General features: G+C 38.9%; 1 protein-coding gene across 9 annotated transcripts in view; it reads right to left on the bottom strand.

Moving 5' to 3' along the window:
* MCF2L (MCF.2 cell line derived transforming sequence like) overlaps nt 1-18,974 on the bottom strand; it is a 156,319-nt gene that overhangs the window by 51,619 nt on the left and 85,726 nt on the right. For all 9 annotated transcript variants that reach the window (XM_077173335.1, XM_077173336.1, XM_077173337.1 and 6 more), the window contains 2 exons: nt 14,736-14,819; nt 5,167-5,281 (listed from right to left, as the gene is read on the bottom strand). In XM_077173335.1, the coding sequence (XP_077029450.1) occupies nt 5,167-5,281; nt 14,736-14,819 (199 nt within the window). Of the gene's footprint in view, nt 1-5,166; nt 5,282-14,735; nt 14,820-18,974 lie in introns of those variants that run through there.

The following is an 18,974-nucleotide window of genomic DNA, read 5'->3' as shown; positions in this document are numbered from 1 at the left end:
ATTTTGTGTTTAAGACTCAACTTTACACTTTTAAAATATTAGTTTTCCTATCTCTTGTGACCTCAAGAATCTCAGCTTGCTTTCTTTGTTCAAAGATGAGTTTATATGAGCAGGAAAGAAAAGCATTAAAACTATACTCTCTTGTTCTCATAAACAGCATATTGTTTTCTAATTGCAGTAGAAACTGCTAATTAACCAGAAGCAAAACCATATGTTGAAGAATACTGTGTACTTAAGTTTTTTTTAACCACTGCAATTATCTATTAATTTCTTTTGAAGCAAGTTCTCATGCCACTACCCATGTTTGGTAAATTCATATTCCAACAATGTGTACACACTTAAGCTAATAAAATGCATTTCAAGAAACAGCTGTGATGAGGAGAAATTAAATATTAATAACACCTGCCTTCAAGGTGTACTGCAAATCTTAGAAATCAATTTACCAGAATCAATAGAAAAACGAAAAAAAAACCAACCAAACTTTAAAAACACAGAACACTGAATGCCCTGAAATGCAACATTCTTTCTTCAGCCTCAGTACGTGTGGGATGTAAAAGGAACAATGCACAGCTGCTTGTCCCACTATGCAGTAAGTATGATGGTGTTTAGAGGTAATTGGGCTTTTTACTCAGCTAAGAGAGAAGACAACCTTCATCTGCAGGGCCTTTTTCTCCTACTGAGCTCAGCAGTCATCCCCAAAGGACTCACAGAGTGAAGTTTCAGGAGACATTCTCTGCAGAAAGAGGATCAGACCAACTACATGGAAATTATAAAATCTCAAAATGTCCCAAAAGGATGCAAGACATGGCTGACCTCTACTGAAATGCAGTTGAATTTAAAGTTGTCACCTCTTACAGACACTTTATCTAGAGATATTACTGTATTCTACAACTCCATTGATAAGAATTATTAATTCATGTGGATCAATATTTACATGTTAACTATTTGTACCAATTCAGCATTTCAGTTAAACTACTCTTCCTGGAAAGTACTGCCTTATGTACTGCCAAGGATTCTCCTACTTGGGTACCCTATGTATCTTTTTAAGACAATTCTCACCTTTTTAATAAAACTTCATCTTATATTTCAATAACAATAAAAAAGTATTTGCTAAAAGGAAAAACCTGCTTCAGAAGCATTATGCAGATACCTTACAACATATATTTCAATACCAAAACAGAAGTTATGAAAGCATTAGCTGCAATCTTCTGTTGTCTATTGTAGTCATCCTTAATCCATTATTTTTCCTGACATAGCAACGATCTTTCAGTACACATGGTACAAGACTGTTGTCACACATTATGTCAACAATCTGAACTGAATATTTTGAGGTTACTACAAACCTTATTAGACATCATATTTTATCCAGCCATCTACAGAACACGAATTTACCTTGCAACATTAACAGCACCCACCTGAAGAATACGGTTCAGCTTTCTGCTTAATCTTATACGGTTGCACCAAGGTTAACTGAGTATCTTTAAACTGAGATGAGGTATTCCCTTTCCACTGTGTCCTTTCTTAACATCCTCACACATTAGGCATTTACACATCTAAGCACATGCTAATAGCTCTACTATTTACACCATTCCACTCCATCATCATCTAAGCTGATAGCATGCAACTTTTAATAGTTCTATTCCTAAATGCAACATACCTCACAAGATATTTTTGTTTCATGATTAAAGTTTACTGTGAAAAAGACAAGAGAAAGTTCACACAGAAAAAACTTGCAAAACCAAGTGTTTATATAATACAGAACAAGAACACAGTAAGAAGTGACAGGCACATGTTAATCTATAAAATTAGAAGGAATAAAAGGGTAGGTTGAGAGGTTTCAGTTTTTCCTCTTTCAACAAAGTATTAAGCTAGCCTTCTTTCACTTGGGAAGAGATCTTGAAAACCTGAAGTCACTGCTAAGATTTATATCAGTAAATATACTATTGAGTGAACTCCACTGCAGAGGACAGAAAGATCTTCTTATGAGGCTCTTAGTAGCATCTTACTGTCATCCCCATGAAATATAGTTTCCCTTAACATGTGACTCCAGGCAGATGGACAATGTCTGAGCTACTGCTGCCAACCCCTTGCTGTGATCTTGCACAGGGCCAAGTAGAACACGTAGTTTTCTGAGGAACTGGGGTGGCTCCAGATGTGTCTGTGCTCTGCAGTCTGTGCTCTTAGTCCGTTTGCCCTTAGTCTGTCAGAACAGCCAAAAGACAGAGGTACCTCTCTGATAAACTAAATGACAATAACCTGAGAGAGCAGTCCATGCTTAAGTGCTGTGGCTGCATTTCCATCCTTTCTGTAAATGCATACCCCCTACACCTCTTTAACCAACTGACAAACTAAAAGCTAACTGCCTCCACTTCCTTTAAAAGCCACTTCCAAAGCACCTAAAACAGTATCTGAACACTAAGATAGCAGGAAAAATCCTACCTTACACCACCTTTAAGAGCACTAGAAATAACCCAATTCAAGAATTGCAGTCACTGATGTTACACGTATCAATACATGTAACATATCAATAGCAAAATATCTTTCATGGGGATGTATGCTGGCATCTGGCTAGTGTCATTTCTGTAGTTTTTTATTCCCATAAACCTGCATAAGGCCTCAAAACACAATTTTACACTATAAGCTACTGACACTGCTAGTGAAGATATCAGTCAGGAATATCATAAGCCCTTTGAGATTTTATTGATTCTCAGGCACAAAAAGGTGGCAAATTTATCAGTATCTTAACAACAGCATTATTTTTACAAGATTTGAAATTGAACTGTTATCACTTTAAACCTAGAGAACTGTTATATTCACAAGAGTGAATACCTTGCTCTTAACATCTAGACAGCTCGGCCATCTCCTTTGTTTACAAAGAACACTCCTCTCTTTCTAAACACTTACGAATTAAAGAAGCAAGAAAGTTAGAAGAAGAGCCAGACTTAAAGAGTGACCACTTCTGGCTCAATACTCCCAGAGTAATTGTTGTCAGGTAGGAGCAACTGACAGAAAAACCTTCAGAAAATCTGCTCCTATCAAAGTGGTGAGCTGGGGTGCACTCAGTGCTCCCCCACCGTACCAGATGCTGTTTGTCCTGATCAGAATTTCTCACATGAACCCCACTCTGTGCATAAGTTCAGTGGGCCACCATGAAGTGCACCACCAAGGACTTTCAAAAGGAGAAGCAGATGTGAATTCAGAATATAATTATTTGCAGAAACAGTACCCAAGATACGATCAAGGGACGCCTAGCACCATGCAGTTTAACCATCACCAGGATAAACAAAGGAAACACAAAAGCTGGCTGTGAGCTTCAGAGTTTCATTCCCTGACAAACTGGGGATTAAGAAGTTTAACCAGGAGGGGCTGGTTACATCAAGTACAACTTGATGAGGGTGCACTCCATCTCCTACTTCAGATCCTTGGCAAGGACACCAGACAGCATGGATACATACAGTTCCCTGAGGAAATCTGTCTCCAGATAAAACATCAGCCAAAAAACACCTCTCTTTGAGCCAAATAATCCAAGCACTTTCTTACCCACTCAGGAGCCCACCTGCCAAAATGTAACAACTCAAGGCGAATAGAAGAGTGCTGGGGGAGACTGAGCTGGAAGTCTTAGGGTGAGGCAAAAAACATGCACAGCTTTGCTTCATTGATGCATCCAGTATTGTCATCACAGAAATAGGCTGGTCAAGCATTATTACTGTTGTTTAATTCATAGTGGCTACTCCCCATCACCTCCTTCTTTTATGTGCCCAAAAATATGTTTTAAGAGGACTCACTCCAAAGTTTTTTCACAAATCAAAGTGAGGTTACCTCTCATCTCCAAACCTTTCAAGGATTATACAGAGCAACCTTACTATGACACTGGTCAGTGTCCTCGCCACTCTCAAAGCAGCTCATCTTATCTCAAACTCTAGATGTGGGTCAAGATTTCTCAAGAGATGCTTGATTTTGTCCTTAGCCATTGCTTGTCATTCTCCTCCTTGAACTCTTTCTGTACACAGAGGCCTGGGAGACACTGTGAGAGAAGACTGAAGTGAAGAACTCAAGTGTTTCAGCCTCATCTTTATTGGCTGCTGCTAATTTGCCCAGTCCATTCAGTGCAAGTCCACATTTTCCTTGTTTATTCCTGTACTGCTAAAGCACCGGAAGTTTTTTCGAGCGGTCCTTGATGTCCCTTTCTTCTTGTCCCTCAGCTCTAGGTGTGCTTTGACTTTTCTGACGCCATCCCAACATATGTGGACAATGTATCTACATTCTTCCTTTGTAGCCTGTCCCTGCTTTCACCTCCTGTAGGCTGCCTTTGTATCTCAGCTCAGGCACAAGTGGGGTCAGCCTCCTGTTACGTCCATTCACGTTCCAGGACGTGCCTTTCTTGTACTTGGACAATACTGTCCTTCAAAACTTGGCAGCCTTCCACAGCAGATTTACTCTTCAGAGCTGCCTTCCTTTGTATCCCACCTACCAGTTCCCTGAATAAGCCCAACATTTCCTCTCTTGAAGTCTCTAGAGTACGAACTTCATTCTGCTACTTGCCTTATTCACCTCCATCAAGATTTTGAGCCCACTATTTCATTCATTAACAGTCCAGCAACAAAAATAATGATATTTTTGGAGAGCCCATTGGTAGCAGTATTTGCCCTCTAAGAGAGTCAGAATTAATCCTTGGGCCTGCTTTGCACCATCAGGCAAAGCTCTGGAAGTCTGCAGACACAATACATTCAGCACAGCCAGGGAGCAGCTCAAGTGGTTTGGACAAACCTCTGTATGTAGATGCATAGTGTTCCCTCACTGAGTAATATCCTGAGCAACACCCAGGAATTAGCATGCTCTGCCAAAATTATACATGTGCTCAATTAAAACTCTGAATATTGCATTCTAAGATACAGTGACATAGGAGGACAATGTCCATCATGGGACCTATATCCATACATACCAGGAAGTAATTTTCTGATGAAATATAAGTAGCAGCATGTAATTTAACTAACAACTACCTTAGACAGCTGTCACTAACCAACACTTACTGACACTGCACCCTAAGCCTAATTTTCCTTTTCTTTAATTAAATACCAAGCCTGACTTTTACACCACATGTCAGAGATCAAATGTGGAAAGTCCCTTAGCAGATAAAAGCTTATTTTCTTCTAGACAGGTGCTCACCTTGGAATGCTTGTCAGGTAGGTCAGAACATTCTGAAACTCTTTTTCAGGAATCTCACTGAAAGCTGGATAGTCTGGAAAGGTGATAACAGGGCAGCCATCTCCCCCTCTTCCACCTACAAAAGAAGTAGCAAATGTGTTTACATGCAAGTCTCTTTACCTAGACTGAAATTTCCCACTAATAAAATAACTGCATTTTTTTTTTTTTTTTTTTAGGGCTCATGTGTGGACAGTTTATTCTGAACAGTCTCTCTCTTCTTCAGTGCTTAGGAAGTTTTATAGAAAGGAATTTGTTACACCCCGGTCACAAAATGAGATTTTTTTTTCTGCACAAATGTGAGCAGTTCTGACACCAGATGGCAGTGCATCTTCTGATAAACATCAACTGCATCTAAGTAGAAGCAATTCGGAGAAAGAAAGCAACCAGCTTAGAAACAAAAAAGTTAATTCAGAATTAAGTAGGTGAATCTCCATTTAGAACTGAACCCTCTCACCAGTTGGAACTCATTCATGCAACACCCCCTACCCTGCTCAGTGGCTGCTTTGTTTCCAGGTTGGTGAAACAGAAGGGGCAGAACATTAAAACAAATAGATGTAGGTGTTTCAAATGAGATTTCCCATTCTCAGATGTTGTGCAGAAAGTGAAGCAGAGCTGAACACCTACACTGCAGTAGAGCTGCTGATGAGCTAGGTACCATTACATGTATCTCTCCTGGCATCTGCACCACTGGGTACAATTCACAGACATAATGCTTCTTCATGCACTTCACACACATTCTTACATGCAAAATGTAATAATTTCTTTTTACAGGCATTATTAGTGTTTCATGTCTTTAGCAAGTATATACTCATAAAGACAGGTAGGACAAGAGGCTTGATGAGCCCTAGGAAGTGCATGAAGTTAACTGTTCGGGGGTGGCAGGAATACACTGCTGGGAAGTTATCTTTGATTCATTGTTCACCAGGAGAAGACAACAAAAAATTGCTGTTATAAAATAACAAGGATTTTTTTTCCAGCCTTGAAATCCGGTAACTGTGCAGAAACCAACATTAAACTGTATTAAAAGCACCAATTATGAGAGCAACAGTGACTTGTGAAGATTATTACCCATTTCCAGTCCCTTTGCATCTAACCTCACAGGAAAAAGAAGAGAAATATTTGACCTCAGATTCATTTGATAAAAGAAATCACAACTTCCCTCCAAACCACATGTAATTAGAAGAGCTGAAATAGTATCTTTATGTTAATTTGTGGTGAATCCGATTTCCATTTACCAGCTTACAGATGGCATAGTGCTGTCACTGTGAAGTTCTTGGAATCAAAATACATGAAAAAATAACATGCTTTGGATGTATTTAAACAACAACAAAATGTAACTATTATGCAAATATCACAAGTTTGCAAATATGACCTTTATGACACATCCAAACATGGAAACACTGAGTCAAGGGAGCTAATTTTAGCTATACAAATATTCACAACACAAATGTAAGTTAAGACCAATTTTGACTCTACTGGTTTTTGTTCAAGCTCTCACAACTAAAGCATTTTCCTCTGTTGTTAAAAGCATGATAATGATTATTTCTGTTGCTTATGAAGTGTTCTGCTCTCTCTAGAGAAACTATTTTTAGGCACAATCATACATTATTAGTGGTATCTTCATTGGTTACTTTTTTTGTTCTACTTAATTTCTATAAATAGGACATATGAAACAAAAGAACAACAACAATAGACTTGCAGGACATGTCCTAAAAGCAGAAGTCTGGACAAGGATTTTCAGGAAGTTCCCAGACCAGCGCTGATTGTCAAGGCCAAATAGAGCCATCCTGCCTGGTGACTGCCTATTAATTTTCAGTTTCTAGTACAGTCATCTGTGGTTATCTTGGGTGGAGATGACTCTGCCCTGAGCTCTTAGAATCAGTTCTTCGCTGATTTTTCTTTGCTGTTTCCCTGCTGGGCCACTTGAGCACACATTTACCTTCAAATGCTCCTCAACTGCTTTTCCTTACCAGAACCCTGCTGCTCAAAAGAGTTGAGGGCAGAGTGACCTGAAATGCTACACATTTCTGTACAAATTTACAAATTCTGTAAATTTCAGCTTTAACATCACTGACTCACAGAAGCTGCTGTCTATATTGCAACTTTATGGGTTGGATTTGATGATCTTGAAGGTCTCTTCCAACCTAGTGATTCTGTGATTCAATACATGGCCATCAAGGGAAGAGAGGTCACTCTAGCCAAAGCAGCTGCTACTTTAAAATGAGCATTTACCAGAGAAATTTACAAAATGGTATGGGAAATAAAGTAAAAAGCCTACATATTAATTGTGCTTATATTAAATATTAGAAATAGTGAGTTCACTTTTTAAAGTGTCCTTTATTTCTTAATGAACCTGATACAGTAAGAAATTATTGTTTTCCTTTATTCAGAATCATTCTTTTCTTCCTCATTTTTCTTCATCTCTGCAAAAGCATCATTACACAGTTCATAAAATTAGCTGTGTAAAATGTGATTTTCTTCTCTTCACCCAGAAATAAATCAAGCCACAGAACTTAGGGGGAGGAGATAAAAAGTTTAGGAACCTAAGAGGGGTTTTATTGTTGTTGATTTTGGTTTTAGTGAGAGGGAAAGCATTTAAGTGAAAAGTGCTGAACAATTTCACTCCTCTTATCCTTTTTGAAACACAGGTTCAAGGCAAAAAATTCAGATATCTTATTAAAACTAATTCATATAATAATCTTCTAGCACCTCAGAATTATATACAAAATTACAAAAAAAAGACACTGAATTTGTGAGTGAGTGCTACAACTCATGCAAGTAATTCAACACACACAGAGGAGTTTTTAAAATGAGTTACTGCAATTTTAATCACCATACAAAAATTAGTAATTTAACAGCAATATTTTAATAAATTCAGGTCGGTTGGTACAGTGACCACATCTAACTACTTCAGCCCTAACCTCTGGAAAATCACCTCTTTCACATTCCCCTCTAGCTCAGAGTCCTGAAATTCCAGTTACAGCTGTTGAACACCCTTAACTGATGTGCTCTACAAGTTCTGTCCACAGAAGCCCACACAAGCCTGCTCTCCTATTTCTTACACAGGGATGCACTACACAACTGGAATTTAATAGTTTTGTGTTTTTAAGACAATCAAGTACCTGAGATCATTATGAGCATTTTCTTAGTCCAATCTTAGCCTTGTTTTTTTTTAAACATAAATTTCTGAAAGTATAACAAATCCCCTTATTTTTGTTTAAAAAATTCTGAGCCCTGTTCTGACTATGAAAATGTCAGATTGAATGGATCGAGGGGAAGATGTCTTTTCCCATAGCAGGGTAGGGACAGCCTAGATGATCTTTAAAGGTTCCTGCCAACCCAATCTGTTCTGTGATTCTATGAAAATTATGAAATACATTCGGGATCATTTCTCCATGAAATATTAAATAAATGCCACTCAAGTGCCAGCTTTTGTTTTTTGTTTACTGCAAAGAGCAGAAGAGCATCAGTCCTTAAGTGAGTGCAATCAGTCTGCAGACATACTACCTGAAACAATGCCCAAGAATTCCTTGATGTTTGTCTTATAACATGAAGCTGTGAGAAACCTTCTACAGCTGAGAGGATTATTACTTTCCAGGCTACAAATGCAAACACCATAGAAGTAAAGAGGACTGAAGCTTATTTCAGCAATTAAATAAAATAAAAACACCACACCGCTTTAAATTAAGCAGATCTGCTTCCACCCTATTTCTGTGAGCATTCACTAATAGAAACTTTGTTATTATCTGACTTATACATGACTTTGGCAGCCTATTCACATGAAAATTCTTGAACAGATTAAGTGTCAAAACAAATTGCCTTCATAAAATGGTAATTTTTTAGTGGATAAACCTCGAAAATTCTAGCAAAGCCCTGCTAGGTGGAGCTCTTCCAAATAGATCTACGAGCCTTGGTCTAAGGTCAGTTTTTACAACAGGGACAGCCCTATGTTTTGGGGAAACACACATTTTAAAAACATTGAATTGTACTAGCTCCACAGTCCACGACAAAGTGACTTAACTGTGCTTAGAAAATAACACTTCATGTTCCTAGGTTTTGAACACAATTAGTACCAGCAATATCACCGACTGCTAAAATTGTGTGTACCCAGAACATCGTGGTCTTGTAGATGAAAACAGGAGAAAAAATAGCCATGGGAAACTAGCTGTGCTATTGTGAGGTGGGACTGGTAAAGTTTCCCTTAAGTCCCAGTGATTTAGCATTTATTCTTTATATTCTGTGACAGCTAACTTCTCCCATCACAGTTGCTATGTCTTCTGCATTTGTTTTCTTTTTTAATAAGCAGGTTGGGTGATAGAGGAGTGCTAACCCAAGGAAATTGCACAGCATTTTCAGAATTTCTAATCAAGAGGCACATTAGTAACTTGGTATCTAAAAACAATCTCAAATGAGACATAATTAGTATTCTTTTCAATTTAAAAAAGCATTGACACAGAAAATTACAAAACTCATGTATTGAACATCTGCTAAAAACCACACACACAAGTGCACAGGCACACACAAACAAAGAGAAAAGGGTAATTCCCCACAGCCCTGTAGAAGACATGCTAGTTGTTTGGGGTTTTGTATGGACAGCAAAGTTTGACAGCAGCAAAGAAATTGCTTAGACTTACTTCCAGGAAGGATGAGTAAGAGATTATTTTGTAATGTTTCCCTAACTAGTCTGCTCCTGTTGGCATAAATAAAAAGGTCATCTCAAAAGTACTCTCACCACCCCCACAAAAAGGAAGTAAGTAGCTGGATATAATTAGATGACAGAGCAAAGATTTTGGCCTGATTCTATAATGCAAGTGAAATAGTATTTGACTATAAGAAAAAATATGACCTCTATGTTGATCGATGTGCACACACAAGATCCAAGAGCACCAGCGTTGTTGAATGGCTCAGATCTACAACTTTAGATCAAAAGACACTGCTTAAAAATTGCAGTCCTGTCAAAGATGAAGTCCTCATGTGACTGAGGAAGGGCTTACTTCAGATTTTTTTTTTACTATTGTAGTGGTTCAGCTATTATGCTTGTGCATTTCTGATAAGGAGTTTCTCCTTTCTGCTTGCACAATATACTTAACTGGAGAATTCAGTATTTGAAATTACATGTAGACTTCACGGAGGGACTGAATAAAAGCTTCACTGCATCTCCTTTGTAAAGAAAAACAGATTCAAGGGGAATTTATTAAAATGTTCTTTCCTTGAAATGAGAAGTTTTACTTGCATAACTTCGCAAGCTGCGTTTTGCTCAAGCTGATCAGCAGCAAATATACTGGCTTAAAAATTGGATTGCAATACATAAATTTGAATCTGAACATATTTGAACTGGAAATCTCTTAGCCAAGGATTCACATTTTTCCTTTATCTATTTCTTTGCTACATTTTTGCTTTAATTTTTTCAAATCTCTACAAACAGCAGGTTTAGCACAATAAATAAAAAAACAGTAGTTAAGCTGACACCTGTGCAAGGCAAAGACTGCTAAGCAATACCTCTTCCACTGTCCATACACAGCATAGACATATAATATAGACATATACTGTCTATATTATATCACCAACAAAAGTAAGGCTGATACTTTTAGCTAACTGTTGCAATGTATGTGATACAGGATCCACTCAGAAATTCTCAAACATAATTTTACAGACTCAGGAGCCAGAGTTACTTCAATGGGAACAGTCTGACCAGTGAGGAGTGGTCAGGTCATTCCCACAGAGGAGAGCACATGGAGAAAATAAACTCAGACAAAGTGAGAGACTTACTATTTACAATGATAAAGGTATGAGCATATATGTGTATATTTATAAATCAAAGGTATAAGCATTTTGAAAACTAGTACCAATGTTAAATTTTTCAATGGCAGGAAAAACAATTAGGAATCAATAGATAAAAATGCAAATAGCATGATCTCATATTTGTATTTCCTTGAATGGAAACACTTTGAAGTTTTTCAATGTATAAATAGGCATTCAAAGGAAAGGGAGTTAAATAACTGGCTCAGCACTCATGGTGGCCAAGAGTCTCATTTGCACATCACATAGCTTGAATGATTTAAGATGCATATCAACATACACAGGTGTCTGTATGCTCTTCCCCATCTACATTTATTTTAACACATCTGCACACTGGTGGCAGACAGATACAAGGCTGGGTGGGTATGAAAGTCACACAGTAATCAGGGGAAGAGAAAGTACTTATGAAAGAAAATATAAAACACAAATGAAAGACTGAGGAATACGTAAGGAATACATTTTCCAGATACTTTTAAATGGATCTTACACTGTCCTTCATGGGATGAAAGAAAAACAACAAAAAACAAACGAGCAAAAACAAAGGCAGAAGACCCTTTTAAATGTGGAAGAAAAATTGGCTGCACTTATAGTAACTGAAGAAAACAAAGGTAAAAGAGGTGAAACACTGAACTGTGTAGATGCAACACTTGATATAGCCTAGCAACAACAAAAGTAACAATTCTAGCCCAGATAAGGACCTTGTTCCACAGAAAGAAAAAACTCCAAGGCAAAATGTAAACAAGTGTGCCTGAGGTAAAATATTAACTTCAGGTTTTATAAACTTTGTGTGTGAAGGATTATTACAAGCCTCATCCACAGCTTGCCCCACCATTAGATTTAAGCTGAACATGACTGCTGAGCAAGAGCCAGTCTGCAGGAGTAGTGAGCACCTTGATTTCATTGCACTTGCTTATCTTTACTGACAAACTGAAGCATCAGTGGAAGCTTTCACTCAATTTTGTTTCATTTCAAGTCTAATTTGGATGTTCCTGCAGCATTTCCATTACAATTGAGCACAATGAGGGACACAAGTAAGAAAGTGATCCCGATGGAGACCAAAACACAGAAAGCAGCTCGGGAAGGGACACAGGTCTGGGACAGAAGCAGACTGGGTTTCATTCCCTGTTCAAGCAGTGTCCCATGAGACCTAGCTACATCCTATTACAGAAACTAAAGCAATTCTCAAGTATTGAGAACTGAATTGGTGTTAAAAAGCCAACAACTAAAATCAGAAATGTATCTAAGACATTCAGCAATACTTGCAAACCTGCTATTTTACCAAAGGCATTAGTGATCTATGGACTTTCATTTTTATGAGTTTTATGCCGTGTACTTAGATTCTATTCTCAATGCAACAGTAATAAGCAAAAAGTCTCATTCACACCCTGGGAATGTCTTAAGTGGGCTTAGAGCAAAGCCCCTCTTAAGATCAACTGTAACAACAATCAAATTGTACATAAATCAAGTACCAAAACATTGGCTCTGTTCTGTCATTCACAGAACCTGTAAAACCACTATTTGGTACAGCACAGAGAATTAATCATCCACAAGCATCCTGCAGGAGAACACTAGGATAGAGAAAAAAAACCCACCTAAATTCCAAAGTGAAATGAAAATGCCTAACACTCAAATTTCCCAAGAATAATAAAGTACAACAATCTAGTCACAGTAATGCAGCTGACCTATTCCTTGAGGCAAATAAACAAAATTCTAATTGACATGAGTGTGAATAGATAGAAGAAAATAGAATGAGGAATGGCTGCTCTTACTAAGCCCCACTGCCAGGTGGATTTATTGAGTGCTGAAGACACTTGTGGATTTGTGAACTCAACAACTCCTCTGCCACAGCCACCAGTTTTCCCCCTCACTTCAGAGGAGCAAAATACAAACCCTACTTATAGTTTCATAGATAGGCTGATTCTTGCATAACACCCTTATGAGACGTTTTCTGCCCATGGATAAGAATGAGTTTGGAAAGTCAAAAAAATAAATTTCCAGAGAAGAATTGTAGCTTAAACACTGTAATCTCAAATGAAGCATGAACAGCCAACTTCATAAAAAATATCTTATTTTCCAAGTGCTACCATCACCCCACAGAAAACACAGTCACTACTGCAGACCCACAGTTTAGCTTGTGTAGCAGAAATTAGTCATAATTAATAGTAAATTATGAGTATAAAAAGGTTCAGTGAGCTCTTGCCAAGTAAAGTATTACATTGTTTCATTCCCCCATGTCTCTGGATCCAATGCAGGATGGGATTCAGAGGGAGAGGGAGCAGTCACAGAGTCCAGCTGTAGCTCAGAGAAGTAAATTTCCTTTCTGCTGAAGGATGCAGAGCAGCTCTGCAAAGCCACTGATGCTCTCCCTTTTTGTGTACTGGAGGGTGGGCAGGACAGGGCCAGAACTCCAGCAAGTTCACAGCTGCACAGCTGCAAGAGCTTTTACAGGCAGAAGACAGGAGAACAAACTCAGAAGCTTATCAGACAACTTCCTCCACTCAGCCTGATCAGTGAGCAACGGCACCATCCCTCTTTGCCATTATCAGCCAGCCACAGGCTCAGCATGGACATGGACCCAGCTCAGCAGCCAACACTGCATGGCACAAACACAGCCCCATCACCAAAACACTGCATGGCACAAACACACACAGCCCCATCACCAAAACACTGCATGGCACAAACACACACAGCCCCATCACCAAAACACTGCATGGCACAAACACACACAGCCCCATCACCAAAACACTGCATGGCACAAACACAGCCCCATCACCAAAACACTGCATGGAACAAACACACACAGCCCCATCACCAAAACACTGCATGGCACAAACACACACAGCCCCATCACCAAAACACTGCATGGCACAAACACAGCCCCATCACCAAAACACTGCATGGCACAAACACACACAGCCCCATCACCAAAACACTGCATGGCACAAACACACACAGCCCCATGACCAAAACATTGCATGGCACAAACACACACAGCCCCATGACCAAAACATTGCAGGGAACAAACACACACAGCCCCATCACCAAAACACTGCATGGCACAAACACACACAGCCCCATCACCAAAACACTGCATGGCACAAACACACACAGCCCCATCACCAAAACACTGCATGGCACAAACACAGCCCCATCACCAAAACACTGCATGGCACAAACACAGCCCCATCACCAAGCTGGCACAGGTGGCCCAGGGGCAGAGACTCTCTGTGCTGCATGAAAGGGGCTGTGCTGCTTTTGGAGTCAGCCTTACAGCCAAAAGCAGGTTCCTTTGCAGAATGCAGTCAGTGACACCAAGTCAAAAATCCTGCCCAGAACTCGATGCTGCACTTGTCTGAGCCCAGCACTGATGCTGTGGGGGAATGTGGGAGCAGGGTGTTTCCCCACCACTTTGGTCACAACCAAGGTGCCAGCTTGGGCTTCAGACATGACAGCAGAGCCTGTGGCAGCTGGGGCTGTGAGCTGAGGACTGCAAGACCATAGCAACCACCAGAGCAATCTCCAGTTAACTGGAAAATTAACTGTAATTTTAAAATTTCTATTATACTTAGGAAAAAAATCTTTTAATAAATCCTTAAATAAGAAGTCTTAGTAGCCTGAATTTTGAGTTACTCATTGATTTCTCATATAAAAGTCTTCAGAGACTGTGAAAGGACAGCAGGCTGAACTGTGCATCTAAGCAGTGTGTATAAGAGGGAACAACACAGTCTTACCTGACAGATAAGCAAATTGTTTCTTTAATTGGTCCTGAATATCTGCAGCATAGAGGGGAATGATATCCTGATGCATGATTTCATCTGTGAAGAGAAAAAAAATTGCATTACAAAGTCATTTAATGCAAAATTTCACAGCACACATTAAGAAAAAAATCCCTAAAACACAAAAACTCAGAAAACTGTCTAACTTCTGAAAAATACATGAAAATCTCTGGAGTCTTTCACGTGTTTGCCAAGGGCAAACTTTTCTTTGAATAGCACACATATAAAAGAGGAATTTACATTTACTGACATTTAGAAGCAGTAGAGAACTGCCACTGAACAAAACACTGTAGAACTAATATTCCTCAGGAATGATGATAAACAGTGGGATTTTTATGTATTAAATTCAATTTTTATTAAAATCTTCTCAATCAAACAAAACCAAGAAACTTATTATTTCTCTAGTCTGTCATCTAGATTCAAATACCCCAAGAAAACACCATTAAATAAGATAGGTAGAACTGGCTTGAAAGTACATCCTTGCCTTGAAAGCACACACATACACTCTACCTCCACCCTGAAAAGCAATGCTTAAGCTTTTATCTCAGCCCTTCCACTTCAGCTTAGTGACAACCATTCTGCTTTCCCAACCCTTGGTTTTCTGTCCCAGTGTTTCAGCAGAGTCATTTCCCACAGCATGTTTCCAGAGGTCAAGCAGAAACCTGAGTTTCGCTGATTGTGACAAATACTGCATGACAGAGTTGCTTCATTCATAAACTAAGATCTCATTTTTTACAAGGAAACAAGAAGTTTTACTCTTTTGCAATTCCTAAAAAATTGGGAATGCAAAAATGCAAAAAATGCAATTCCACATATTAGCCTCATGGAAAAGTACAGAACAGACAACATAGCTTTTTCTTTAACTGGTTATGAACATTTCTTTTAATCTCACATTGTACTGACATTGAAGTTTTGGGTTTTAATGCACATTGAAAGAATGAATGTCATGTGAATTGAATGCCATTAAGATAGGTTTTGACACTCAGAGCTGTGAATGTGCACAGGAAAAGTAAGTAAAAACCTAAAACTGATGTAAAGATAAGTGTCACCTGCAGTGAAGTACAAGCTGAAGTAGAGCTCTGGTCCTCAAGGACTTGCTGTCACTGAGGTCTTTCAAATACTAGATTGTGAGCAGACAGACACTTTATGAGCAATTCTCACATATGTAAAATTCTGAGAACTGCAATTATTTGAGAATAGCAAAAAAGCCACTTTCAATTACAGTAACTGTGGAAGAACTTATGCTGTGGAACAGAACTTCTCTGTTCTCTGTGGTCCCGTTGGGCAGAGGAAGACCCATGACCACTTTCAAGGTCACACACTGATCAGAGCTATTTTCCTGCATCCGGCAAAGTGCTGCCTGATCAGAAGACCTCTGCATACCATGCTGTCAAATCCATAAGTGGATACTTTTAACTCTCAAGTCATATTTCACCCAGACCTTCAGTTATGTCACCATTTCAATGTTTTCAACAGAACACTGAACACAGATGTTTCAAACCTCCAATCTCAGATGGCCAAGTAATTTCCAGAAGAGGAATACCCCACTTCCCCAAAGGAAAAAGGATTTGAGAGTTTATTTTTGCTGTCTGTGCCTTATGATACAAGGAGACCTCCTGCAGCAGTGTTTAAAAAACTACACAGCCCTGATTCTGCAAACCAATACCTGCAGGTGGATCCATTAACCTGAATATAAACTCTTACAGGACTAATGCCAATTTTTTGGTGGGAGATGGGAAAATAACATCATCAGTCTATAAAATCCTGGCTCAAGTCACAGGCAGACATAATTTTCATTGCTGCGCAGCATGGCATGTAGTAAAACAGTTGAATTTTGCATGTGTAAGTAAATACATGACACACTACACTCTTGGAGGCAGGACATTCCCAAGGAAGAGAAACTATTTATGTATCATTACATAAGAGTCACTATTTCCCCATGTAGCCCTGTGATGAACCCCACTGTGCCAGGTGAAGACCCAAGTCTAGATTTGATTGCTCCAGTGTTCTCTCTGATAGGAGCAGCAGCTTTTGCCACCTGCACAGGTCAGCCCCACAACACTGGTCAAATACTGCTTCACTGAAAAGACAGTCTCTCCCTCCCCCTGGTTTTAAACTCAGTTTTAACTCAAATGTGAGAGCAACTGGAGGAGCAGCGCAGTGTGCCCACTGACAGACACCAAACCGGTCTTCCTGATGCACTCCCCTCCACCAAATCCATCTCATCTTGCTCTTGCTGATTTGGTTTCAAGACATACTTCTAAAAGCCAAGTATGCACTAAGAACAGAGCTGATTTTCAATAATTTGAAACAACCAAGATAAAAAATAGCAGCACAAAAAAAGTGCAAGGAAATGCAACTCTTGGTATTGCCAAACAGGTCACAACCAGCAGCTCGACAGGATATACTTGAACCCAGTATTACCACCCATAGATTTAGCCAGAAATCCCTCTTCAGTATATTTTCCTTCAGAGGAGATGCAATTGTAAAGACTCATTGCTCTGCACCGTTTCCGTGACTTTTAGCATCCCTCTGGAAAAGAGAGTTCATCACAGTTTGTTTGGGGTTCAATCTGATTTCACTTCAAGGCTGTCCATCATTACTTCAAAATGCTGTTTCTTTAAAAGGATAAGGCAACAAAAAGCACACATGCTAAATAGACTGTGAGAGCACACACGCCTTATTCTCACGGCCTTTGGGGAAAATATTTTCTTGGAAATATTCTTTAAATAGGGAACCTGCCACCTGCTACATTCTTTAGGGATCATTTCCATTTTTTTAAAGCTAATTAAGTGTGCATAAAAATACAGAATTACTGAAAATCTGCTCACTGTTTTGTAAGGAATTTTTATAGGATCAAATTTCACTTGTATTTGAATAGATTAAGATTCACACAGCCCATTATTTTGTTGTTCTACCTTTTCTGTTTCATACAGTATTTTCAATGCAGAGACCTAAGAGTCTGTCTGTTTTACTGGACCGAAAATTCATTGCTGAAAAAAGCTGCTCATAACAAAACATGCTTGAATATCCTGTCTTTCCTGAGGAGCTGTCTTAAGAAGCTTAAAAGAAAGCCCCTGGAAATGATAGTGCATCTGATATTGTAGGTGATAATAAACAGTAAAATAAGGTTCTTTATAATTAGTACTGCTTTTTTATTACTATTTTTCAAACCCCAACACATAAAAAAAGCTGGGAATGCACAAAGATTTTTTTTTTAAGCTGACAACTGGAGGTTCTTTAAAAGATCCTCACATTATCTAGTATTCAAATTATGAGTGTCAGAGAGGGCAGAAGTGTCATCTTACTAACATAAAGGAATCAGTTAAATATATGATTCTTATTACAAAAAGCCTTGCTCATTCAAAATGTGAACCACAATCTTGCAGATATATCATCTTCTAATTCAATTTAAATCTTGCTTTGATAGTCCTGTCTCAATGATAAAGGATGATGGCTTAGAGAGACTTGACCCCATCCCATCAGAAACACCTGACTGCATTTCAGATGAAGCAGGATGACAGATTTAAGCACGAGGGCACAAAGATAACTTGTGCTTGGATTACCTGGTGCCAGGAAGCCCTGAAGAACTTGGGATCTGAGAAAACAATCAATGTCACTGCAGTCAAGAATTTCCCTTATTGATAAAAAGCTCCTCTTTCTTTTCTGATCAAACTAAAACTCATCATCATTTGTAGTTTGTCTGACATGTTGAAATCCATTTTCAAAGAAGACAACATTCAGTGTACTCTGAACTGACTGCACCCACATTACACACAAGGAAGTCTCCCAGTGTGGCTTGTGAGCCTCCTGTAACCAGTTTAATAAAATTCCCAGCAAGCCAGCTGGAATCACACCACCCTTTGAGTGGTTCTGCAGGAAATTCTATGGCCATTACTTTATAGTGACTTAAAAGCTGATCTATTTGTACACATCCGGACACAGTTATGCCTTTCAGCACAGATCCCAGGAGCACATCTGAAATCAAATGACAAATAATTTTTCTTCCTCCTCTTTCTTTCTGAGTCTGCAAAATTTTCATGAAAACTTGTCTACAGCTTCTCTATGAAATCCATGGCTTAAATTCAAGAAATATTGTATTTTCCTTAGCCAGTTTTGCTTTGCTTCTCCTCTGGAACAGCTTACCCACCCAAAGAGTTGAATGTCTTTTATGAAGGGGGTCTTCATTTGAAA

The sequence above is a fragment of the Agelaius phoeniceus genome, chromosome 2, assembly GCF_051311805.1.
Source record: "Agelaius phoeniceus isolate bAgePho1 chromosome 2, bAgePho1.hap1, whole genome shotgun sequence".
In the NCBI taxonomy this organism is placed as follows: Eukaryota; Metazoa; Chordata; class Aves; order Passeriformes; family Icteridae; genus Agelaius; species Agelaius phoeniceus.
The sequence above is the reverse complement of the archived record's forward strand: the minus strand, read 5'-3'. Positions and strand labels throughout refer to the sequence as shown.